Raw genomic sequence first — 18,516 nt, 5'->3', positions numbered from 1 at the left:
CAACATCCTCAGTCTAACCTTTGAAGAAAGGCTCTTTTTTTCCCTTTGGGCAGATAATTCTCCTCACATTCTCTCAGCAATCAACAGTGCATAAAGTCTGTGAAAATAATGCGGTTGCTATGCCAAAATACTGACAGAAAAAAATAAAACACTATCACTAACACTCCAATCAAACCACCATCTCCCCTGCCTGTCCATCATACCTCCACACAAAGGCAGAACATCTGTGCATGGCCTTTGAAGGAAGACAAGGTAAGTAATTTAGTAAAGTTTCCCCTAACCCCAAGCCTAAAGATGTAAGTATTCCAGTATTCCATAAGCCTTCAAAAATAGCACAACTCTACTTCAGTATTCCATCTCAATAGGAGCATCCTCAGCCCTGATGTGCAGACGTGCACTGGTATAGAGTGTGATACACATACACTGACACCCAAAGGCTGCCTGGTCCCTGGTCGTGGTCATAGTAGGGGCTTGTGAGAATCTAGGGTCACAGCTGTTTCCATGGGCAGTCGCCGCGACGCAGATAAGCTCCTGAGGACACCTCAGTCAACACACAGGCGGGCAGGGCGAACACAGACTGGATGGGCGAGCCTCAGCCACGCTTCTACCCACAACCGCTGTTGCTGGGCAGTTACGACCAACGGCAGATAGAAAGGGAATACAGATGCTCATGCACACTCGCACACACACACACACACACATGCACGCACACACACACACACTGACACACACACACACACACACATGCACGCACGCACGCACGCACACACACACACACACACACACTGACACACACACACATGCACACACACATGCACGCACGCACGCACGCACACACATACACACACACTGACACACACACACACACACTGACACACACACACATTCCTTCACAGCTCATGCATGCTGTTTGTTTGGGCAACCCTTAAGTATTAGACCACAGCTATGTGTCGATGGAGAGCATGTGTAAAAATCCTGGTTTAGAATGCTTGGATGTGCCTCTCTCAAGGATACTACAGTGGGAGGCAGACTGAGCATATGGAGGTGTCTGTGTCTGTATGTCTCTGCTTTGAGTTCATATTTGAATATCAGATTTTGTCATGTTATAATTCCACTAAAATGAAGGGAGATTAAAAGGTAAGAAAAACTGAAGCCCCAGACAGGTTGGTGGGGGTTAGGCTACATGGATTAGGCTACATCAGCACTCACCGACACACCAGCTTCCAGAAGAGGTGGGGTTGGAGCAGGGACAGGGAACGCAGGCGTGCCTCACCCCCTACCACACACACACACACACACACACACACACACACACTGACACTACTCACCGAGGTGGCAGCTTCCAGAAGAGGTGAGGTTAGAGCAGGGGCAGGGAATGCAGGCGTGCCTCACCCCCTACCACACACACACACACACACACACACACACACACACACACTGACACTACTCACCGAGGTGGCAGCTTCCAGAAGAGGTGAGGTTAGAGCAGGGGCAGGGAATGCAGGCGTGCCTCACCCCCTACCATACACACACACACACACACACACACACACACACACACTGACACTACTCACCGAGGTGGCAGCTTCCAGAAGAGGTGAGGTTAGAGCAGGGGCAGGGAATGCAGGCGTGCCTCACCCCCTCCCCGGGTCGGCGGTAGAAGCCAGGCACACATTCCTCACAGTTTTGGCCCTGAGTGTTCCCCTGGCAGTCCAGACAGCCACCTGAAACACACACACACACACACACACACAGACAGAGGCACACCCACACATGAGGGTAAGTCATGGCTGTCTTCAGCAACACAGTCAATGTCACCTTCAGAGACATCGGTAAAGTTAGTGTGGGTTTGTCATAACAGCAGGTGTATGATTCTCTGCTTCTCTGTACAACATGACTGCACTTCAAAAGCAAATAAAATCTGGCTCAAAGCGCTGACACATTTAAGTTCCTCATAGAAACACTACACGTGGCAGTACAGTGACGTAACACAGATCCCATGCCCTCTACAAGAGTGCGTGCCGGGCTTGGGCTGTTTTCTAATGGACAATTGTCCCCATTTCCTTAAGATTACAGCTTTACTGAAAGGAGGTCACTTATGACCGTGTGGACAAGTGGGTATAGATGCATGGCAACAAACAGAGGCTTCTTTATTAACCCTTAAAGGTGTGGGTTTTTGAACATTCTAACATAAGATTCCGTTCCGCAACAATTCAAGGTTTTAAAATTCTATGTTGAATTCAATGAACCCAGAGCCGCTCTGAATGAACCCATATATTTTTTAGAACGTTCATTTTCCAACATTCCCGTCACACCAGTTATGGTTGTGGTCCAAAGCAACTGATCCGACAGTAATATGTCACATACAGTATATTCTATATATGTAACATTATATATGTAGGCGATATGTAAATAAGTAGATGTTAGTACAATAGTATTTCATCCAGAGTTTGAGAATAAATGAGCACAAACCTCATGACAATCACAAATCTTGGAAAGAGGCTGTTAAAGTGCCACCTGTGATGCTGTGGGAAGAATGGGCCTCAGCCCAGGTGCATATTCTGATGAGCGCGGAGTGTGTGAGACATGATATTTACAGGGTGGACTGTGAACTGTGTGTGTGTGTGCGTGTGTGTGTAGGGGAGAGGGGGTGAAACCCCTAATTTAGTACTACAGACACACAGGAAGGCTCTTTTTTGTTTTTCTTTCGTTTTTTTTTTTTTTTTTTTTTTTTTTTTGAGTTCTGGTGAAATCTGGAAGTGATAAATCCCGGCTGTGCTCGGGGCGCCTTGTCCCGGGAAAAAGGTTACCCAACAACCATCTGGATACAGAGCCCACAGAGAGACAGATGGGTCAGGGTTACCCTCCTCTAACAAACACACACACACACACACACACACACACACACACACACACATACACACTCACACACAGTTGAGTTAACATATAACATACAGAGACAAACACATACTTGCACACAAAAACAGACTTCAAATTAACATACAGCCCACCCACATATACACACATACACACACACACACACATATTGAATTTCCCCTTGGGGATCAATAAAGTATCTATCTATCTATATGGAATCATGTATATACACATACAGAAACACACACTTGAATTAACATATACACACATTCAAACACAGATGAATTAGCACATACTAGACCTGAATTACACACACAAATACTTCAACTGACTCTCTCTTGAATGAACATTTGCATACATGCAAACACATACACATACTCAAATACAAACCAAAGGACACAGCCACATGCATATGGGCTGTTGGGTAACCCTTTCTATGATTTGTTAAAGAATGCATACCCTTCCAGAAGAAGAAGAACTTCCAAAATCCAAATCCAAAGACAAATACACGTGCCGAAATATTATTATTATTGAACTGTGAATAGACCTCTCCAAAGCCATATAAAAAAGCAAAGTTTTAGACCTCCACATGCATAAGCACATTTTCACATTCACCTATATTCTTTATTATTTTATTTTAGATAACAATAAAAAAATATTATTATTGAACTATGAATAGACCTTAGACCTCTCCAAAGCCATAAGAGGTCCAGTTGGTAGATCTATAGACCAAAATCAACAGCAACCAAAAATAGGTCAGCACTCCCAAAGACAGTAAGTGCTGATGATAGATTCGCAATACTGTGTGGAGCCCAGTCTGACCTCTGGGAGAGCGATGATGACACAGCTCAGACTGCTGCTGACCTCACTCACGACCGACTCCTGACTCACGGGCAGGCTACATGGAGTCGATAGGCACAGATGAAAGCAGCACTGCAGGCCAGGCCAGCGCCGCAACTGTAATCTGACCTCAGTGCTGGTGGTGGTTCAACCCTGACTGCTCGGTCAGCAGAACTACAGGCATAGGTTTAGTTTGAGGTTGAGAGGGAGGTGATAGTGACCAGCAAGGTGTATAGACACAGGCTGGGTGACACAGACTGACCTGAGTGTGGTTATGGTTATGGTTATGGTTATAGCTATGATTATGGTTATGGGATTTGGCAGATGCTTATGTCCAAAAATAGTTGGTTCTCTGCGAGTGTTTAATACTTCTATGATGTTTCTTAATACCTCTATAATAGCGTTACCCTCTATGTTCCTACAGTATAGTACAGTCTAATGGTATTTCTATAGTATGTCCCAAAACAATATACAGTATGATTCCTATAATATCTATAGGATTTCTATAAGATTACTGTAATATTTTGTTCCAAAATACTAAAAGAAACGTATTTTTCATAAGGGTATGTTCAGAACGTTCACTGACCCACTCAATTGCCCACTACAGCGAATCAGCCATTTTGTAGTGCTGCTTCTTGAATCATCAAAACTGCACATTTAAACCGAAATAATTGTATTCACCAGAGCCATATAGAGGTAGAGTTGCGACAATGGGTCAAAGATTGTTAAGGCGGAGCAAGATATTTCATCAGGAGAACCCGGATCGCACGAGGGGGGGGGGGGGGGGGGTCAAAATCCCCCTTTATGCTCCATTGAAGTCTATGGGCATAGCCCAGAATTTCACCACATATGCTAAGGTCTTGGTTCTATAGAGTTAGGAATGTGAATTTTGTGCACGTTTTCATGATCCTCAAACTCTTCTGAACATTTCAGGTACATTTTTAGCATTTTTGAACATTCCAGTCTGGAGAAAATCGACCTTATATCAGGTGTGCGCCAAGTATTTATGCCGCTACTGTTGGCCGGTTGCAACGTACGCTCATCAATACGTCATCGACACGCCTCTTTATGCAGACAGGATTCGATCCCCATTTCGCGCCCATAGACATGAACTACGACGAAGTATCTTGCCCCGCCTTAACAATCTTTGAATGGGTGTTCAAAATTCGTTAAGGTCACGTGGTTCATGTAAACTTCAAAAAGTTCCCGGAAGTGATTGACAATGGATTAGAATGCATTAAATAAGCTACTGTTCAATGAGAGACAGAGCCACAATTTTGGGTAATTGACAGACAATAAATGCATTGATATACAATATTTATAACACAGTGTAATTATTGTGTAAACTGTGTAGTTAGGCTATCCTACCATTACAACAATATTAAATTAAATTCCAGACCGTAGCCTGCTAAATATCGGAAGGTGACCTTTTTTTCTCCCTTTTACGTATGTGTCACTTAACATTAATATCTGTACAAAACCAAGACGGGAGATTCTTTAGAAAACGCAATAGCACCCACCCCATAAGTGTAGCCTGGGCCTATCTAAATTATCGTTATGAAAAAAATTACCTACTTGACTCAAGAGCTGTAAACAGTGTTTTTGAGACTGCGTGTAGCCTACAAAAGCGCATGGAGATTTTAATTTTGCAACGAGAAACTGTAACACAGCTAGTCTAAGTCATAGTCTAAGTCAAACATTAACTTGTTTGAGTTTTCTCCCCAACGTTTTCTCTGGTTGTTCTTCACTGATCTGAGATAATGAGCGAACTACCTTAAGTAGCTAGCGTCTGAGAATAAAAAAAAAGTTTAAAAGTTTTCTAACATCTCTCCAGTGTAGCTAATGGTGGGCATGTTAAGTTAACCGTAGCATTACCTACACAGTAACCCCATGGTAATGCGATGCGAGTGATCATAATAACATATAGGCCTAAGTAAGGGATAATGGACGACACGGTGGTCTGTTCACAGAAGTTAATGCACGGTCGAGGTTGTAAAACGGCCCCGACGCGGAGAGGTCAACTTCTGTGAACAGACCACCGTGGAGTCCATTATCCCGCTTATTCCACTGTTGCCACTTGCTTTGTGTTCATTTCCTGTTACAATTTAAACGTTTTAATCGCTAAAACTGTCTTGTTTGTAGAACTACTTTCTTCCGACACATATCAACTATTTCTCAATTTGCACGACAAACTGCCATTACTAGTTCTAAATGGATAGTTGCTACGGCCAAAGGCCAGTCGTTAGTTCTATCTCTCCCGTTGTCAAGCGGGCGTATCCCAAGATTGTGATTAACTTTAGCTTTGAAACATCGCTATTTATACCTAGCCTGCTGTCATCCATCTAGCTAAAAGCCACCTCCGTCATATGCTACAATGTTACTATGTTCTGAACGTCTGCATTTTACAGCTCGGATGCAACGTGACGGTTCATTTACAGTAAACTTCACAACGAGTTCGGCGAATTAATATACAAGTGTGATGCGGCCAAAAAAATGGATCTACTTCATAGGTGTGCAAATAACATACGGTTAATGGTCGTTCTAAATTACGTAGGACAATAGACCTCTCCAGAATAAGTCCGCCTCCTAACTTCCGTATCCATCCAACCTTTGGTCGTCAAATGTCTATGGGAAATAACATGGCGTTTTGAAAGATTGGCCCATAGATTTCAAACTCTGTAGGTGACAAAGTACAAAAAGCTGCTGGGCAGATTGGCCTACACACTTCTGCCATCTAGTTTCCACTGGATTTTTTGATTTTCGGTGCCGTTTAAGTAGTATAGTCTATAGTATACTACTTAAAGGGCACCGACACACTGTCAGTTCTTGCTGTTCATTACCGAGTAAAAAAAACAAACAAAAAAAACAGCCGGCAACGTTAAAAACAGCTGTTCAGGTGGACTCATAGAATTGGAACTGTATATGAAATTTTGCGCTGAGCTTATTAAAATGGCGCCCTCAGAGCGTACTTCATGCCTATGACGTAACTGATCTATCTTGCTCCGCTCTAGAATCTTTGGCAGAAATATTGCTGTGCTGAGTTCTAAGAACAGAGAGTTCAAGATAAATGTTGTTGTGCTGAGTTCTAAGAACAGAGAGCACAAGTTAAGTGTGCACCCAGACAGACAGGAACTGCACCATGTTTGTGTGTGTGTGTGGGTGAGATAAGAGTATGTCACAATGAAGTCGCTATGTCTTGCTTCCTATTTTCTGTGTGCATCTGTACAATAAAATACACAGCTTTTGGGCTGCAGAGTCAGAGACTGATGGTGTGAGGAATTCTTCCTTACATTAGCAGGCTCTCCTCTTGGTACCAGAGTTTGTGGGCAAAGCCATACTACGTGTTGTGGTTCTTGTATCTATATGTTGGGGTTAAATTCCCTGACAGTTACCAACAATGTTACAGTTTTTCTCAGTCGCTTTGGTGCTTTTCTCACATCACTATTAACATTTGCACAGCAGTTAGTGCAATTCTCAAAACAATTAGTGCAAACTGCAAAACCTAGTGGATGACCTGCAAAAGCACGTCACTTGCTCAAAATGGATAGTCCATTCCTCAAAAGCAGGTATTCATGTCAATGAAACTCTCAGTGTCATCAAAATGAGAAGTCTTGACACCATCGTTTATGAACAAGATAGTCAAATGGCTTTGTCATGTTTTCATTATGACAGTTCTCTCAGTGTTTTCCAATGCAAAAAAAGGTCAGAACTCGGTGACACTACCTGAACATGCTCAAGACAGCACTATACAGTACTTGTACAGCCATTCGAAAACTACAGTAAAGTTACACATTGCTGTAGTTAGGTGAGTAAGTGAGTACAAGACACTGAATACGTACATTTTTACTGTATGCTCTTTGCAATTCTACAGCTTTGTGACAGAATTTGATAACTAGTTCAACAATTTTGTATGTAATGACTCAAGCAATGAAATGAAGACTATTAGTTTTATTGGAAACGACTAAGTATATATACTTTTTTGATCCCTGCATTTAACCCAATCGGTGAATTAGTGAAACACAAACAGCACACAGTGAACACACAGTGAGGTGAAGCACACACTAATCCCGGCGCAGTGAGCTGCCTGCTTCAACGGGGGCGCTCGGGGAGCAGTGAGGGGTTAGGTGCCTTGCTCAAGGGCACTTCAGCCGCGGCCCACTGGTCGGGGCTCGAACCGGCAACCCTCCGGTTACAAGTCCAGAGTGCTAACCAGTGGGCCACGGCTGCCCAACGACTATTCAGCATTCATAAGTATAGTTCATTTTGACTGACATGACATAAGCAAATGATAATGTTAAAAAATAGCAGAGAATTGTATGAAAGCAACTGATACATGTCCAAAAGCATTTGCAATTTGTTCAGAGGAAGGATAAATTGCTACTATGATGTGCACAAATGACTAAATGTTGTGGAGGTTGAACTAATAGTTATGAGAATTTTCATTCTGATCTGAAAAAAGCACCAAAGCGACTGAGAAAAACTGTATTTGCACACCTATGAAGTATATCCATTTTTTTGGCCGTATCACACTTGTATAGCCTATTAATTCGCTGAACTCGTTGTGAAGTTTAAATGAACCGTCACGTTGCATCCCAGCTGTAAAATGCAGACGTTCAGAACATAGTAACATTGTAGCATATGACGGTGGCTTTTAGCTAGATGGATGACAGCAGGCTAGGTAAAATAGCGATGTTTCAAAGCTAAAGTTCATCAGAATCTTGGGATACGCCCGCTTGACAACGGGAGAGATAGAACTAACGACTGGTCTTTGGCCGTAGCAACTATCCATTTAGAACTAGTAACGGCAGTTTTGTCCTGCAAGTTGAGAAGAGAGTAGTTCTACAAACAAGACAGTTTTAGCGATTAAAACGCTTAAATTGTAAAAGGAAATGAACACAACGCAAGTGGCAACAGTGGAATAAGCGGGATAATTGACTCCACGGTGGTCTGTTCACAGAAGTTAATGCACTTACGAGGTTTATGGGCCGTTTATACGAGAACGATTGCGAATGAAGACGACAAAATATTTTATCATAAGTGCCTTTCGTTTACACGGTGACCCCGCCATCAGGGCTTGAAGATGCAAAAATCTGAAGACTCCTTCCAGAGAGTAGAGTTTTGAAGATGACCCGGGTTGCGTCTCCGTCTAAACGGCTAAACCAAAGATCCTTGATTACCTCTCTGGCTAAACTGTCAAATTAGAATGTCTGTGCGTGACGTACCGGGGTTCTATCACACCACCACTCAGCGGTCTGGAATGCATATCCAATCGAATATCACATTCTCTTGCGTCTTCATATAAACAAAGATTTCCCCCTGAGAATGCTCGTCTAAACGCGAATAAAAAAATGAAGACGAGACGCCACTTCTGCGTCTTCTCTTTTCATCGTCACCGTATAACGTAGCCTTAAACGGCCCTCCGCTTCGCGTCTGGGCTGTTTTACAACCTCGACCGTGCATTAACTTCTGTGAACAGACCACCATGTTGTCCATTATCCCTTACATAACCATTTGTGTAAGCAGAAATCAAAGATTCTAGAGCGCTACGCGCAAGATGGATTACTGGCTGGAAAATACGTTGGATATGTTGAAGTACGTTCTATGACTCTATGGGCGCCATTTTAATAAGCCCAGGTGTCGTCACAGATGCTGGCTACCGTGGGAATCCTATGGCGCTGATCCTAAAATGTTATCAATATTTGCTCTGTAAAGCTGTATGTTGAAATTACGAGAAACCCAATAGACCACACCATGTCTAGACCAGTTAAATACTGTATAAAGACAATGTCGAATTATTTCCGAGGGTAAATTAGGCTAGTGCACTGACATCTGTTAATTCACCAAAACTAAGTTCAATAGCCTATGTTGGGGATATAGCGTTACTGTAATTTCGTTACTTTATTGGGAAACGAAGTAGTCTAAAGGTAAATTTAAATTTCAGTAATTCGTTACAGTTACTGAATAACTGTAATGTCCATTCCTGCATTAGGCCTACTCACATTATCTGTCTATAGCCTAGCCTATTAACTTATTGTCTCCATGATTGCTTATTTAAAATATGGATTAGCCTTGATAGCCTAGGCTACATTATTTCATAGAGATGTGCTAGTGTAGGCCTACAGCACGCATTCTCTCCCTGCACCTCTCTCCCTCAAACGGGTTCAGCCTGCATCTCCCCTAAGCAAATCAAAACGGTGGCTCGTGCACTAACTGTTCAACTGACTTCAACTGGCGCAGTAGCCTACACAACTTTGTTTAAAATTGATACATTCAAGTTGACTTTGCAAAGTTAGTATTATAGCCAATTTATCACAACGTTGTCTGCTGCGTTGTCAATCGCAAACGCAAATTTATTCAAACGGCTAAGGAATTAACTGTAGCTTAATTTGTGGAGGTCGAAGAGAAAGCACCTGTTTGGCATAGGCCTATGCGTAACTTGGTCAGCCTAAAACAGGAACATTTTGGAGAGGGAATGAGCACGCAAGAAACACTTTTTAATTAAAGGTAGGCCTAATTTACAAAGACATAAAAAAAATGGTGATAATATAACGTTAGCTAAGTTAGTTTACCTGCTAGCTAGCTTATCAGTAGGCTATACAGTCTCTCAATAGGAATTTATGTGATCTATTTACCAGTGCAATAGCTACTTCTGTCTAAATAATAGGCCTATTTACCTCTCCTTATTCAGTGTAAACTTGGAAAAAGACCAATCGGGCCTTTCACACTGTCAGTTCTTGCTGTTTATTATCGAGTAAAAAAAAAAAAAAAAAAACAGCCGGCAACGTTAAAAACAGCTGTTCAGGTGGACTCATAGAATTGGAACTGTACATGAAATTTTGCGCTGAGCTTATTAAAATGGCGCCCTCAGAGGGTACTTCATGCCTATGACGTAACTGATCTATCTTGCTCTAGAATCTTTAGAAATATTGTTGTGCTGAGTTCTAAGAACAGAGAGTTCAAGTTAAATGTTGTTCTGAGTTCTAAGAACAGAGAATACAAGTTAAGTGTGCACCCAGACAGACAGGAACTGCACCATGTTTGTGTGTGTGTGTGGGTGAGATAAGAGTATGTCACAATGAAGTCGCTATGTCTTGCTTCCTATTTTCTGTGTGCATCTGTACAATAAAATACACAGCTTTTGGGCTGCAGAGTCAGAGACTGATGGTGTGAGGAATTCTTCCTTACATTAGCAGGCTCTCCTCTTGGTACCAGAGTTTGTGGGCAAAGCCATACTACGTGTTGTGGTTCTTGTATCTATATGTTGGGGTTAAATTCCCTGACAGTTACCAACAATGTTAACAACAAACTCAGCTTCACTGCTGCAAACAAAGTTGGCTATATGCTTTGTCATATAACGAACCAGCTAGCCTTGTGATAACAAAATCTTTACCTTTTGTTTAGTCCACTGAAAGTTATCCACATATCAAACGATTAAATACACAGTTATGGAGGAATTGTTTTGGGGAAGCAGTGGCACTATATCCCACTTTTGCTGCCTTTAAGCCACTTAAATCCATAGCCTAGTTGACCATTGTGCATACGTTACAACTTGACGTGATGGTGAAGCTAAATGCCCAAGAAACGTCACGTCATAAAAGTTGTAGGCCTACTAAACGCAAAAACTTAATGACAGCTTGTTCGTGGTGGTGTAGTGCTGCCTAATTGAAATGGGATAGGCAAGGGGTATCTTATATTCGGCTATTACTTGTGGCACATTTATTGGGCTTTTAGCCTCTTTTAATTTATTTGATGAGGAACTGATAAAGACTGAGCAACAGAAAAGTCATAGTCGATACATAAATCGTTTATTATTATAATTAGGCTATTGATAGCCTACTATTACTTTACTACTATTACTGTTATTATTATTATTATTCGGATGAGGCAAAGGAATGTAAATCTGAGTCTGAAATGTTGGCTACAAACAGTCTATACTGCTGTAACTGCACTGCTGCTATTATTAATTGTTAACTTCCGGGAACTATTTGAGGCTTCCACTAGCTGCCATTGTTGGAAAAAAATGGAACATTAGCGTCAATGGAGTTGTCGCAACTCTACCTTTATATGGCTCTGGTATTCACTATATGGTGCAGTACTCATGCTGCAAATTTGACTAAATGTTCAGAGTGAGGGGGCCATGTGGGTGGTGGTTGTTTTGGCATGCGCTGCCCTGACTGATCTGTAATCTGATGCCACAGCATGCAGCTCCAACCTGCCTGTCTCTCTGCAGGTGCTGGCACTGCAGGCATAGACAGGTGAGGATGAAGGTGAGGAGACATGGCTGACTGATTATGATGACACAGATGGACCCAACCGTAGAACTGTAATATTATTCAGCGCCCAGCGGTTTCAACCTGCCTGTCTTTGAGTAGCTGCACTGTGGGTATAGATCGAAGGTGAGCGTGTCTGCAAGGTTGGCATAGATCAGGGATGATGGGTTCTGTGATGTGTGTGTGTGTGTGTGTGTGTGTGTGTGTGTGTGTGTGTGTGGCAGTGTACTGCTGTGAATCTCTTAGTCTGTCCGTCTGCGGTGTGGGCACAGATCAACAGATCAGGTGTGATGGGTGAGGAGAGGAGCGGAGAGCAGAGGTGTGGAGAGAGGACAGGCGGCAGGTGGATGGTGCAGGTGGCCCCCACACTCACCTGGCCTGACTCTAGGATGGTAATGTGAACCTCCATCTCTGGTTCGTGCTTTAGAACCTGTCTGCGGGTGTGAGTGTCTACTCTCTCCACCCGTGATATAGATTGAGGGTGAGTGGCTGACCTAGCTGTGTAACTATCTTTCATTCCCACTGCCATACAGGCATAATAAACAAGGAAAAACAGACTGGCACCACCTGATCATTGCAGCCTAGCACATCTACAGTATGTCCTTTATGGATGTTTACTTATGATCCCACAAAAACCCAAATCCCTATGCGCCTCCAACTCTTGAGAATCTTTTTGTTTTGTTTTTTCAATTGCTTTTGAACTATTATCTCATCCTATGGTTAGTCCTATGGCTAACAGGCTTGTGCAAAATTCCAGAATTGGATTGAAAACTGGCTCTTAAAATTCCAATTCAATTCTTGAATTTCACTTGCATTTCAATTGAGGTAGCAAACAGGAAGCAGAATTGCAATTCGAATTGTGCACAACCCTGGTGGCTAATAATCAGTGTCTGCACTATGGGCACAGACTGAGGGCATAGAGAAGCAGCTCTGGCCTTGTGGCTGGTTTAGTAGTGTGGGTAGCCTGCTGAACTGGCTGTGGGTGGCAGTCAGGAGGGCACAGCTCTGAACCTGCTTGGCTGTGGGTTTCTGGGTAGCCTGACTGAACTGGCTGTGGGTGGCATTCAGGAGGGCACAGCTCTGAACCTGCTTGGCTGTGGGTTTCTGTGGGTTTCTGGGTAGCCTGACTGAACTGGCTGTGGGTGGCAGTCAGGAGGGCACAGCTCTGAACCTGCTTGGCTGTGGGTTTCTGTGGGTTTCTGGGTAGCCTGACTGAACTGGCTGTGGGTGGCATTCAGGAGGGCACAGCTCTGAACCTGCTTGGCTGTGGGTTTCTGTGGGTTTCTGGGTAGCCTGACTGAACTGGTTGTGGGTGGCAGTCAGGAGGGCACAGCTCTGAACCTGCTTGGCTGTGGCACAGTTTCTGTGGGTTTCTGTGCCACAGGGCATGGAACAGTGAGGGCGTATGGAGAGAGGAGGCGGGTGCGATGGTTGGCGTGGTCAGTTGGTGTGGTTGTGGGAGGTCCAGACTGACCTGACTGGGGGTGGCAGTCCACGGTGTGGTTGTTGCACTCGCACGGCTGGCATCCCGAGCTGCTGAAGTGGAAGAAGCCTGGGTGGCAGTCGTCACACTTGGGCCCGTACACGCCGGTCTTACACACGCACGTCCCAGAGCTGCCACAGAGAGACGGGAAATTAGGGAGAATTAGCCATCAAATGCAAACACACACATACACACACACACACACGCACACAGACACACACACATACACACACACACACACACACACACACACACACACACACACACACACACACGCAAACACACAGACAGACAGACACACACACACACACACACACACACACGCAAACACACAGACAGACACACATACACACACACACACACTTCATATAGATTAAGAGACAACACAGAAATATCCACCAATCAATTAATAATTGCAGAAACACTCCAACTTAAAAAACTGCTTGGAATTAGCACACAAACTATAACATTTGCACTCTCTCACTCTCTCTCATATGAATAAAAGTTTTCTTTGCAGGGAATCAAACGTATGCTGTATTCTCATGCACTAATGCACACATGACCACACACACACACACACACACACACATACTCACCATCCACACACAGGAAGGTTTTCCAAATGCACAGACGCACTCTCTCTCTCACACACACACACACACACACACACACACACACACACACACACACACACACACACACACACACACACCACGTCTTTAACCGCATACTTCCGTCACAGGGGAGCATGGAACATGGAGGTTAACCAGGAGGCACACGCTGTTCAAAGCTCGTCTGAACCTTTCATTTTTAATGTGACCAACTTTTCACACACTCACGCACACACACACTCACGCACGCACACATGGGACGCATAAAGACAGCAAACCACCGGCCTTGTTTTATGGAACACATCTTTCACACATCCTCTGCTTTAGTCACATTTGTGAACCCGGAGACTGAAACAGAAAAGCCTGCAGTCAGTAGAGCACATCCCTAGCCTGGGTTTTCCCATGCTGCCGCACGCAATTTTATTCACGCTGCTAGGCAGCCTGGATTCCATGGACTTCGTTTTAACCTCAACGAAGGAACCAATCACAGAATGGAGGGGGGACAGCAAGACGATGACAACACACCGAAGTGGTTATGAGCTATGTACAGACGCATTTGATAGACATTCGTAGCGCCCAATAAACGGCTCTGGGCATTCGTAAACCATGTTTCAAATACGAGAAAATGAATGTGTAGTTCCCAGACCCCATCTCAATGAGATGAAATTTGGCGTTAGCCAGGCTAGCACATCCCAGTATTCTTCCCTCCAAAACCATCTGCCATAACTGGCACCACTTAGTTGGAAACTGGTGGAGAGGAATGAAGCATTGACTGCTGAGTACAACTTGAGAGAAGACATACCGTATTTTCCGGACTATAAGTCGCACCGGAGTATAAGTTGCACCAGTCAAAAAATGTGTCATGAAGAGGAAAAAAAAACATATATATAAATATATATGTGTTGCACCTGAGTCGCAGGACCAGCCAAACTATGAAAAAAAGTGCGACTTATAGTTTGGAAAATACGGTAGTTCAAATCTATGTCAAATCAAATCTTATTGTACAGTGTCCTTGGGTAACTTGAAAGGCGCTTTAAATAAAATGTATTATTATTATTATTATTATTATTATTATTATTATTATTAAATCAAACAGCCCTCAAACAACAAATAGACAGTTAGGTATTTGTTTAGATTTTCCTCTGCTTTTCCATATTCATAATGCTCTGTCTGTGCTTATTACTGCCATTTTTACCATCAGTGGCATTAGTACCATTTTGTTATGGCTTTATTAATGCTGTATGCTATATGTGCACAATCATGCAGAAAGAAATGAACACTGAATTGTATTCCATTGACAAAAAGAAAGCAGACAAATAAATGAACAGAGAGACAGACAGACAGAGAGACAGAATGAAAAAGGAAAAAAAGCCAGTGATGCAAAGAGAGAGAAGGCAGACAGACAGACAGACAGACAGACAGACACAGGGGCATACCGAGAGAGAAGCCGAGAGACAGTCAGGGAGGTAAACAGACAGTGAAGCAGACAGACAGACAGACAGACAGACAAACACAGGGGCATACCGAGAGAGAAGCCGAGAGACAGTCAGGGAGGTAAACAGACAGTGAAGCAGACAGACACACAGACATACAGACAGAGACAGACAGAATGAAAAAGCAAAAAAAAAAGACACTGCAAAGAGAGAGAGTGAAGCAAACAGACAGACATACAGACAGACAGACAGACATACAGACAGACAGACAGACATACAGACAGACAGACAGACATACAGACAGACATAGGAATAGGCATACAGAGAGTGAAGCAGACAGACGGAGGGAGACAGACAGACAACTGAGCTGATGGTGAATCCCCAGGTGGCAGAGCAGGCCGACAGGGACAGACTGGCCACCTGGAGAACAGCGTGCGGGCAGGAAACAGGAAGTTCAGGATTACATGCCGAGTGAGCTGGAGACAGAAGCAGCATGGGCTCGGCACGGCACACAGCACACTGCTGCCAATGCAGCACACCACACTACACTGCCTTACCACTCTGCAGCACACCATACAGCACCACACCACACTGCACCACACATCAGCACAACACCACACTGCACCACACATCAGCAAAGCACAGCACACCACACAACAGCACACCACACCGCACCACACCACACCATACAGCACCACACCACACTGCACCACACATCAGCACAACACCACACTTCACCACAAAACAGCACACCACCACACAACAGCACAGCACAGCACAGCACACCATACCACACTGCACCACACCACACCACACTGCACCACACAACAGCACATTACACCCCGCCATACCGCACTGCATCACACCATACTTCACCACACTGCCATACCACACTGCACCACCATAGAACACCGAACGCACCATACAGCAATGCACCATAGGGCACCACATCACATACAGACTGGACGAGGCTAGTCTTTCAGGGTTTGGAATCTAGGTGAATATTCTTCCTGAGTTGAGTATTTGTTCTATTTCTCATGTTTAGAGAGCCTTTCTTGAATGCAGATGTATTAGAAAGCAAAGCAGCTGATGGAGAGACCAAGACTGTTTCATAAAACATTTCATAAAAAGGCTACAGAACCTTAGTCTATTTCTTACTCTTTTTAAAGAGAGCATTCTGTTAGCGCCTGTCTAGGGAATATGTGAGAGGAGGCATAAGTGATAAGTGACTGGACTGGACAAACCTATTTGGAGTCTGGCCATTCATTCGTCATAAGGAGTCAAGGTCAACAGTTCCCCTGTAAATGCTCAAGAGTAAATGACCAGTCTTGCCAATAAGAGGTAAAGCACACTACAGAGGAACACTCTTGAACTCATTTGCTTCTGATCTGACACCAGCTGCTGCTAACTAACTAAAAGAAAGGGCTCAGAGAGTGTTGACAGTGTCCAGTTCAGTTTGGGGTTATTGGGTGAATATTTGATTTAAGTTGGTTGTGCTGAAGGTTAGGGTAAGGGTTATGGTTAAGGGAGGTGCGAGGGGGTTTGACTAGGAGGGGTATGTCTGTGTGTTGTTTTTCTATCCAGACACAGCTTCAGTAGCCCAGCGTGTGCAGAATGGTCCAACCCCTCCCCCAGACCCCCACCTCCCGCAACGCCCACCACCGCCTCCCCAAACGGCCTCAGCCCCAGCCCCAGCCCCAGCTCTAGCCACCATCGGCCAGCCAGAAGCCTGGCCCCAGAGCTCCGACGTGATGGATGGCAGCGAGGGTGACGACACCCCAGAGACGCTTTTAAAAGCTCCGAAGCCCGGCGCTTAGATTACACCCACCATGAGCAAGGACAGGGAGGGAGAGGAGAGAGAGAGAGAGAGAGAGAGAGAGAGAGAGAGAGAGAGAGAGAGGAGAAGAGTGGGCTTTGCTTCTCTAACTGAGCAGGTGGTAGAGAGGGAGACAAAGACACAGAGAGGGATAGAGAGAGAGAGTGAGGAAGGGAAGGGAAGAGAAGAAAGGCAGAGTGAGAGAAAGGAGAGTGAGAGAAAGGAGAGTGAGAGATAGAGAGAGAGAGTGAGGAAGGGAATGGAAGAGAAAAAAGGGCAAAGTGAGGGCAAGAGAGAGAAAAAGAGACAGACAGAGAGAGAGAGAGAGGATGGAGGGATGAAACAAGAACAGGAAGACAAAGGACCAAAACAGCACAAAGACAAACGGAAGAGAGTTCAGTTTCTCAGTTCAGCACAAATAAAGGCCAGAGCTGCTACATATCAGAGGTCAAGAACCTGACAACGTGAAACTCGATCATCAGTGAGCCAATGGAGAACACTCGATTGGTCTCATGTCAAAAGCCTGGCTCAGCTTCCTGATGGCTTCATGCTGACTCCCCTCCTTTACCCTCCTAATATCCTAACAACCCCAATGCCGAGCAGGAGAGAGAGAGGGAAAGAAAGAAAGAAAGAAAGAAAGAAAAGAGGAGAATGAAAGGAGAAGAGAGGAGTAAGCAGTGATAAGAGTGATGAGAGAAAGAAGAAAGGGAGAGAGAAAGAAAGAGAGAGAGAGAGAGAGAGAGAGAGAGAAAGAAAGATAGAGCCCCCCACAGCTGGTGTAATAAACTCAGTGGAGAGGAGAGGAGAGGAGAGGAGAGGAGAGGAGAGGGAAGGAAAGTAGAGGGGAGGAGAGGAGATGGGAAGAGAGGAGAGAAGAGGAGAGGAGAGGAAAGGAGAGGGGAGGAGAGGGCCTCAGTCCCCCTGTGGAGCAGCTGCCTCCACAAATCAATACCTGATGCCATGATAATGCAGCTGTGATTTGGTGCATGTGTGAATTATAGTGTGTCAGTGGGGGAGGGAGGTGTGTGTGTGTGTGTGCGTTGGTGTGTGTGTGTTTGCACACGCTCACGTGTGTGTGTCTGTGTGTGTACATGTGTGTCTTGGTTAAGGTGTGTGGCAGAGTGTGTTTACTGTATTTGTGTTGTGCTGCCATGCTGAAAACGGACACTAATAGAGGGACTGCTGG

General features: G+C 44.4%; 1 protein-coding gene across 1 annotated transcript in view; it reads right to left on the bottom strand.

The window, feature by feature from the left end:
* Window positions 1–18,516, bottom strand: part of si:ch211-158d24.2 (multiple epidermal growth factor-like domains protein 9) — a 41,214-nt gene that overhangs the window by 10,755 nt on the left and 11,943 nt on the right. The window contains exons 3-4 of the mRNA XM_042099677.1: window positions 13,462–13,601; window positions 1,575–1,724 (exon numbers count right to left, since the gene is read on the bottom strand). Coding sequence (XP_041955611.1) covers window positions 1,575–1,724; window positions 13,462–13,601 — 290 coding nt within the window. The remainder of the gene's footprint in view (window positions 1–1,574; window positions 1,725–13,461; window positions 13,602–18,516) is intronic.

The sequence above is a fragment of the Alosa sapidissima genome, chromosome 8 (assembly GCF_018492685.1).
Source record: "Alosa sapidissima isolate fAloSap1 chromosome 8, fAloSap1.pri, whole genome shotgun sequence".
Taxonomy (NCBI): domain Eukaryota; kingdom Metazoa; phylum Chordata; class Actinopteri; order Clupeiformes; family Clupeidae; genus Alosa; species Alosa sapidissima.
The sequence above is the reverse complement of the archived record's forward strand: the minus strand, read 5'-3'. Positions and strand labels throughout refer to the sequence as shown.